At 70.4% G+C, this 8,418-nt stretch overlaps 2 protein-coding genes across 2 annotated transcripts; both read left to right on the forward strand.

Moving 5' to 3' along the window:
• Window positions 1-1,673: 1,673 nt before the first annotated feature.
• AURANDRAFT_16543 (hypothetical protein) lies at window positions 1,674-2,036 on the forward strand (the record flags this gene model as incomplete). The annotated part of the gene is made up of 1 exon (XM_009034813.1): window positions 1,674-2,036. A coding segment is annotated over one exon (363 nt), but the record flags the coding sequence as incomplete, so codon positions are not given.
• A 4,159-nt stretch (window positions 2,037-6,195) lies between these two features.
• Window positions 6,196-7,341, forward strand: AURANDRAFT_61230 (hypothetical protein; the record flags this gene model as incomplete). Its single annotated transcript, XM_009034814.1, has 1 exon — window positions 6,196-7,341. One exon carries the CDS (start codon window positions 6,196-6,198, stop codon window positions 7,339-7,341), a length of 1,146 nt encoding a protein of 381 aa, XP_009033062.1.
• Between the last annotated feature and the right edge of the window lie 1,077 nt (window positions 7,342-8,418).

Raw genomic sequence — 8,418 nt, forward strand, 5'->3', positions numbered from 1 at the left:
CGACGGCCGAAATGGTTCCCGTGACCGTGTCGTCGGCCGTCGCGCTGCGCAACGTCTCCGCGCCCCTCGACGACGGCGAAATCCGAGCCTTCAAGGACGCGCTCGTCGACGTCCTCGGCGCCGTCGACGACGCGTCCCAGGTGACGAGGGTGGCCACGGACCGGTCCCGCGTCCGCCGGGGCTTGGCAAGCGACCTGGCCGTCTACTTCGACCTCGCGCTCGCGACGACGGCGGGCGCCGCGGCGGCCCTCGAGGCCGCCGTCGTCGACGACCTGGACGCCGCCGTCGCCGAGGCCGGCGGGGCGAGCGCGCTCACGGCGTCGCTCCGCGGCAACGGCTGGGCCGCCGCGGCGGCCGACGGGGCCGCGTCCGCGGCGCTCATCGCCGCGACGACCCTCGCGTTCCCCGCGACGGCCAATCCCACGGCGGCGCCCCAGGCGCAGAAGTCCGACCCCGACGCCGCGTCGGGCAAGGGTCTGGTCTTCGTGCTGGCGGTCGTCGCGGGCGTCGCGCTCCTCGCGGGCCTCGTCGCGGGCCTGTTGTCGGCGACGGGCCTCGCGCCGGCGCCCTGCAAGGTCGCGGAGGCGGGCGTGCGGGACCACCACACGACGCAGCGCATCCCCGTCATCGGCGGCTTCGACGACGACGCGTCGCTGGACGTCGGCGACGGCGAGGACGACGGCGACGGCGGCGGCCGCGTCGTGACCTGGGCCTACGACGCGCGCCTCGAGGCGCACCGCGCGACGGTGGCCTGGCCGTCGCGGCCCGAAGCCGTCGTCCGCACCTTCGCGTCGCCCGCGCGCGACGGCGACCTCGGCTTCGCGCGCGGCGGCCTCCACGAGGGCGAGATCCTGGACCTCGCGCGCGCGGACGCGGGCTTCGCCGTGTGCCCCGTGCGCACGCAGCTGAAGACGGCGCTCGTGCGCTCCCGCCCCCTCCTGGAGCGCCTCGACGCGCTGAACGCGGAGCTCAAGGTGCTGCGCATCCCCTACGACGCGGGCCGCGTGGAGATCTCCGTGCGGCGCGACTCGCTCGTCGAGGACTCGTTCCTCGCCTTCGGGCGGCTGCCGCCGTCGCGCATGCGCCAGGCGCTCTTCGTCAAGTTCCAGGGCGAGGAGGGCCTGGACGCGGGCGGCGTGAGCCGCGAGTTCTGGCTGCTGTTGTGGCGGCGGTTCCTGGACGCGGACGTGGGGCTCTTCGCGTTCGGCGGCGGCGGCGACGCCGACGGGCCCGTCTACGGGCTCAACGGCGACGCCAAGGTGTCCGTCGACGACCACCTCGTGCTCTTCCGCTTCGCGGGCCGCTGCCTCGGGAAGGTGCTGTTCGACGGCCACCAGATCGACGCGCAGTTCGACCGCATCCTGCTGAAGCATTTGGTGGGCGAAGCCGTGGACTTTGATGACCTGCGGCACGTCGACGTCGAGCTCTGGCGCAGTTTGAAGGGCTTGCGGGACCTGCCGGGGGACATCGTCGACGACCTCGCGCTGAGCTTTTCGGTGGACAACGTGCGCTTCGGCGCGACGGAGACGCGGGAGCTGCTGCCGGGCGGCGCGGAGCTCGCCGTGTCCGCGGACAACGTCGACGAGTTTCTGGCGTTGAGATTGCGGGAGCGCGCGCTCGACGCGCTCCGCGACGAGCTCGCGGCGTTCCTGGCCGGGTTCTACGAGGTCGTGCCCGTGGAGGTGCTGCTCCTGTTGAGCGCCGCGGACCTCCAGCGGCTCCTCGCGGGGTCCCAGAGCCTGGATTTGGACGACTGGAAGCGGCACACGAAGTACAAGGGCGCCTACGAGGCCGCGGGCGCGGACCACGCCGTCGTCGCGTGGTTCTGGGCCGCCGTGGCGACGTACGACGACGACCGGCGGCGCCGCCTCCTCCAGTGGTGCACGGGCTCGAACCGCATCCCCCTCCAGGGCTTCTCCCACCTCCAGTCCCGCGACGGCGCGCGCCGCGCCTTCACGATCACGTCCGTCGACCGCGACCAGGCCCGCTACCCGCGCGCGCACACGTGCTTCCACCGCGTCGACCTCCCGCTCTACGAAAAGGAGGCGGACCTCGTCGCGGCCTTCGACGACGTCCTCTCCAACGAGGCGGGCATCGTCGGCTTCTCGATGGACTAACGTTCGGGGGTTTTGAGACGGCGTCGCGCGTCGACAACAAGGCTACAACTTGTGACATCAAGAGGTCAACAGATGGTCAACGCCGGCTTGGACCAGCCTTGGTGCCGCATGCGTTGTTTATGGGCTCGACCTCCTGACATGGCGCGCGGCGCGCACTAGCACCGCATGAACGTGCAGCTCGTCACGGGCAACCCGGCCCTCGGCGAGGGCGCCCTGCACCTCGGCGTGGCCCGGCTGACGAGCGCGCCCGCGCGCACGACAGGACAGGGCGGCGCGGCGAGCGTGAGCGCCGGCGCCGGCGCCGAGCCGCCGGCGCACCACCTGCGGCGGCGGACGCTGGCCATGGTCGGCGTGCCCGCGCGGTTCGTGCCGAGCGACGTCATGCAGCTGCTCGGGCCCTTCAAGGGGCTGCGGAACATGCGCGTCGCGCGCCACGGCGAGCCGCCGCGATGGCCGCCGACGCTCGCGGTCGTGCTGCTCGAGCTGTCGTCGGTCTTCGAGGCGGCGGCGGTCTACGGCGCGCTCCACGGGCGGCCGTTCAACAGCTTCGAGCCCGAGGTCGTGCGCCTCGCGTTCGTCGACCGCGTCGACTGGGTCGGCGCGGCGCCGCGGCGCGAGACCGACGCGAGCACGTGCGTCGTGTGCCTCGAGCCCCTGCGGTCGCGGGGCCCCATCTTCACGACGGCCTGCGACCACAGCTTCCACAGCGCGTGCCTCGGGCGCTGGGCCGACGCGCCGTGCCCCGTGTGCCGCTTCCATCCGTCGGGCGTCGGCGCGGCGACGTGCTGCGTCGCGTGCGGCCTCGAGCAGGACAAGGGTGATTCAACGTCGCTTCAACGTGAGTGTTCCGCGCGCGCGCGTTCTAGAAAAAGCATCCACGCTTCGAGAGCGCTCCGAGAGATGATCGCTCGTCCAAAAATCAGCCGAAACGAGCGGAAAACGACCGAGATAGAAGCCTTTGAAGTTGGGAATTTCGCACCCTTTTGCTGCCCAGGTGCGGCCTCGAGCCGTCCGGCGGCGGCGCCGGCGCCGAGGACATGCTCGACCGGCGCACGCTCTGGGTGTGCCTGATCTGCGGCCACGCGGGCTGCGGCGGCGGCGACGCGACGGAGCCGGGCCACGCGCGGGACCACTACCGCGCGACGCTCCACGCCTACGCGCTCGACGTCGCGTCGCAGCACGTCTGGGACTTCGCGGGCGAGGGCTACGTGCACCGCCTCGCGCTCCAGCGCGGCGGCGAGGACCGGGAGCCCGCGTCGCCGACCGGCGGCAAGATCGCGGAGGTCGCGCCGCCGCCGCCGCCGGACCGCTCCGGCCGCGGCCGCGCGAGCTCGTTGGGCCGCGTCGCGGCGCTCCACGCGCGGTCCTGCGCGCCGCCCTTCGAGCCCGCGGCGGCCGACGACTCCGAGCGCGTGCACCGGAAGTTGGAGGGCCTCGCGCTCGAGTACAACGAGCTCCTGCGGTCGCAGCTCGCGCGCCAGCGCGACATCTACGAGGCACGGCTGCTCGCCGCGGCCCACGACGAGCCGCGCGGCGACGGCGACGACGGCCTCGCGGCGCTCGCGCGCGAGCGCCGGGGGGCGGACGCGCGCGTCGCCAAGGCGCGGCGCGCGCTCGCCAAGGCCGGCGACGACGTATCCTTCGTCGCGGAGCTCAACGCGACGCTCGAGGCCGACGCGGGCCGCTGGGACGCCGAGGAGGCCGCGGCCGCCGCGGACCTCGCGCGCGCGCGCGACGCCGCCGCGCGCCTCGCGCGGCCCCTCGAGGACAAGCTCGCCGCCGCCTACCGCATGCTCGACGACGACCCCGGGGGAGCGCCCTAACAACGGCCGCGGTCTTAGTGTTCAGCTGCAGTGCATCCAAGAGGTATGCACAAACAACCTTAACCACTGTCATGCTGATCTGAGATGGGTGCTCTGAGAATGGGGTGAGGTAGTGGTGGTGGTGGTGGGGGTGGTACCCCTGGGGCCGCTGGAGACCACTCGAATCCACCGGAAATATGCTTGTTTTGGCTCTATCGACCAGTTTTGATCTCGAGCTCGAGCAAATTGGTGGTTTTGGCGCTCGATCATAAATTTCGACCGTGTGGAGGTCGTGGCCGAGCAGCCCTCCAGCTGCCGATCGGCCAGGACGGGTGGTTCACAGGCTTCGTTGACCCCATGTTGCAGCTGTTTTGACCACTCATTTTGAGCAAGTCGCGACTCTGGGGTAGTCAGTTAGTGGTGCTTGGTGTCGTGGGGTGGTTCACTGCCTGCCTCTTGAGTGCATCATGCATTTTTTAAAATCAAACGCGATGGGCTGCTCCAAGCTGTAACGCAAACGCAGAGCTACGCCGTCGGGAATACTTGGGCTTCCCTGTGACCATCCATGTCGAAGCCAGCGGCTAAGAAGGCGAAGACCGATTCGAAGAAGGCAGACTCGGTCTCCAGGGTCAGCCTCGAAGCCGTGGTCGAAAACGTCCTGTGCCCCATTACCTCGGCACTGCCAGTGCGTCCAGTCGTCGCGGAAGATGGCCATGTTTATGAGCGCGACGCGATCGCGAGATGGTTGTCGTCAAAGGCGACGTCGCCTATGACCAACGCAGCGATTGGACCGCACCTCGTCGATGCGGGGCACATGCGGACGCTCACCCGCACCATCATCGAGTCAGGCGCGGTCGACGACGACTCGGCGGCGGCGTGGCATTTCGAGAGCGCTAAGGCCATGGCTGACGGAAAGCTCACGGGCGCGCTCGCTTCGATGAAAGACCACCTCGTTCGCGCCGACGCGCTCTCGTCGTCGACGGAGATCACGCTCTCTTTGAAGGCCGTGAATTTGAAACTTGAACAGGAAGCGCTTCTGAAGGAGGGTGCCGACGCGGGCATCGACATGGTCGTTTCCGTTCTCGGCGGCGCGAAGACGGGTGAGGCGCCGATGACGGAGTGGCGCAAGTTGCGAGCAGGCAAATCCGTGATTCGCATCATCAACGATGCGGCCGAGTTCAAGCGCCTCTGCGAGCGAGAGGCACCTGGAGCCAGTTCCCCTGTCGGGTGGTGCGAGGAAATGTCGGGCTTCTGCGGCAAGGAGTACACAGTCTTAGAAACTCAGGAGAATGGAGAAATTTATGACTCAGGGTCGGACTACGTTATCGAAAATTCCCCCCTCGATTTTTTTGACGTCCCCTTCGACGCCTGCATCCTCGTGGCGGCTTAGACCTGTGTCGCGTGTAAAATCCGAGAGATCTTAGTAGCGCCGCGCCGGCGCGAGGTGCGGGTGCTTCGCGAAGAACGCGTCGATGCCCGCGCGCGTCGGCTGCGACGCCTTGATCCAGGCGGCGAGGTGGGGCGCGAGGTCGTCCATGGTCTCGAAGCCGTAGAGCTTCACGAAGGCGGCGCGGTCCGGGATGATGTTGAGCATGATGCGCGCCATGGTCCGGTGCGCGGGCAGGTTGTAGGGCGCGCACGTCGCCATGTACGCGTCCGCCGCGCACCGCGTGAACGACCGGTCCCGGTGGTCGATGAGGTTCTGGAAGCTCGCGGCGATCTGGTGCATGATGCGGTTCACCCAGAACAGCGCGCGCGCCGCGCTGTCCGGCGCCGACACCGCCGCGGGGTCCGCGGCCGCCTCCGCGAGCACCATGGCGCGCCCCTCTTTTTTGTCGAGCGCGCGCGACCGCTTCCGCAGCTTCTCGACGTTGCCGAGCACGTCCTTGCGCGCGGCGTTGTCGAAGATGCGCCCGTAGGCCGTGAAGGCCGGCATGAGCAGCTCCACGCCCTCGGTGTAGGTTGCGAGGTTGATTCTCTTCCCGCCGGCCTTGGCCAGCTTCTTCGCCGACGCGTCGAGCGCGTGCACCGCCGCCGACGCCGAGCCGCCGCCGCTGCCTTTGGCGTAGCGCTGGCCCGCCATGAGCGCTGCGACGGCGGCGAGGAGCTTCCACTGGAGGGCGAGCAACAACATCGTTTGCACCGGCGGCGCTGGCGGGAAGGTCGGCTTGTTGCCTGTGGCAATCCTTGTGGCAATCTGAGCAGTTGAAGCTCGCACCGAGAGCCGCGTGCCGAGCACCGACACCAAGGCCGTGCAGAGCACCGGCACCAAGACGATGCGCCCTACATTCGCCACATCTTTGGCCCTCTGGGCGGCATCGACAACATGCGCATTCCATGGCCCGACGCGCAGATCCGCGACGTACGCGCTGCGCGCCGAAGCCCCGACGAAGACGGGCGTCGGCACGCCGCTCTTCGACAAGCGCGTGTCCGCCGACGCGCCGCGCGCGTCGGCCGTCGGCGCGGCGGAGAGCGCGCGCACGGAGCGCCTCGTCGCGGACCTGCAGTCCGCCGCGGGCGAGGCGAACAAGCAGACGTTCGCCGGGGCCGCGGGCCGCGCGCTCGCGCTCGCCGTCGCCGGGGGCCTCGCGTTCGCGCCCGTCGCGTGCGGGCTCCGCACCCTGGTCAACGACGAGGGCCTGGCGGTGCTCGCCAACGACGAGGGCCAGTACTTCCAGAACTACGTCAACGCCATCAACGTCTTCTTCGCTTTGCTGCTCGCGAACACGTTCAACTGGCTCTACGGCCAGCAGGAGCAGCTCTTCATCGCGCTCTTCGGCGAGGTGAGCGTCGCCAAGGCGCTGCTCGAGCAGGTCGCCTTCGTGAGCCGGGGCCGGCCGGCCTACGCGGCGGAGCTGCTGGGCTACGTCCGCGAGTACGTCGACGACGACCTCACGGCGATCGACGACAATCCCGTGAGCCGGCTCGTGGGCGGCGAGGGCGCGCGGAAGCGCGACGCGCTCGAGCGCGTCATGTGGCTCACGTCCGTGGGCGAGCCCGGGCACATCTACGACAGCGTCAAGGCGCTGCGCGAGGCCCGGGGCCGGCGCCTCGGCGCGCTCCAGCGGAAGCTGCCCCTCGCGCACTTCGCGCTCCTCGCGGTGCTCGGCGCGCTCGTGCTCTGCCTCTTCCCGCTGCTCGCCGCGGCGACGGGCGCCGCCGTGGCGGCCGGCGACGGCCTCCTCGAGGTCCAGGCGGTCCTCTTCGCGCTCATGACGTTCGCCATCGCGCTCACGCTCGACCTCCTCTACGCGTTCTGGGTGCCGTCGGGCTCCGCCTACAACGTCGACGGCATCCTCCGCGTCATGGTCGCGGGCCTCGACGCGGAGATCGACGACCGCCTCGCGGACGCGCGCGGCCGCTCGGAGCGCGACGAGTTCTTCGCGGACGCGCGGGGGCTCTCGGACTACGAGCGCTACTAAGCCCCGGCCGGCGTGGTCTCGGGCTCGCGCGCCGTCGGGCCTCAGGCCGTGCGGTCCGCGCGGCGGTAGATCGTGAGGGGGTCGCGTAGGTGTAGAGCTCCATGGGGAGGTGGAGGACGGGCTGGTCGACGACGAAGCGGCCCGCGGCCTCGAGCGCGGGGATGGGCGGCGCGGCGACGACGTACTCGAGGTTCGCGGCCTCGCGGAGGATCTTCGCCTGGAGCCGGTCGCGGACCTCCGCGGGGAAGCAGGCCTGGTTGACGTAGAGCGTCGTCGCCTCGGCGAGGTCGACGTCGAACATGTCCTCGTTGCGCAGGTCGACGTCGGCGCCCTTGGAGGCCAGGGCCGCGGCGCGGAGCGCGAGCGCGGCGACGTGGCGGCCGTCGTTGACCTCGACGCCGACGGCCCTGGCCGCGTAGCCCGCGAGGGCCATGTGCGCGACGACCTTCCCCGCGCCGGAGCCGAGGTCGTAGAAAACGGGGGTTGGCGTCTCGTCGAGGCCGAGGGCTTTCGCGAGGTCGTCGACGGCGGTCCGCGCCAGCTCGCCGTAGCCGTCCGGCTCGCAGCAGGAGACCGGGGGCTCCTCGACGGCCGTGAGCACTAGTGGTGAGGTCGAAGTGGTGCGGGTGCGGGTGATGCGGGTGCGGATGGGGGTGGTGCGCGGGGTGCGGCGTCGAGGCAGCCCGGGCGCCCCTCGAGCGGAACAAACTTGAAAAAAAAAAAAAAGTTCAATGTGACTGATTGAACACTTACGTGAACAGCCGCGGCGACGGCCGCGGCGACGGCGTCTGCCGCCGCCGCGGGGGAAACGGGAGGGGGGCGGGGGCACTTGCGGGGGCCGCTCGCTGCGACGCGGGTCTGCGGAGCGGGCGGCTTTCGGGGGCTTTTCAGAGGTCGTCCTGGAGCGCGCCGATGAAGTTGGAGAGCCGCGGCGAGGGGAGGACGTCGCCGGCGAACATCTCCTTGGAGTCGGCCCGCGGCGTCGCGACGACGACGGGCGGCGCCTTGGAGAGGGCCTGGTGGGCGAAGAGCGTCGACTTGTGGAACGTCGCGGCCTCGGCGCCGGGCGGGCCCCAG

This window comes from Aureococcus anophagefferens, assembly GCF_000186865.1.
Source record: "Aureococcus anophagefferens unplaced genomic scaffold AURANscaffold_2, whole genome shotgun sequence".
Lineage (NCBI taxonomy): Eukaryota > Pelagophyceae > Pelagomonadales > Pelagomonadaceae > Aureococcus > Aureococcus anophagefferens.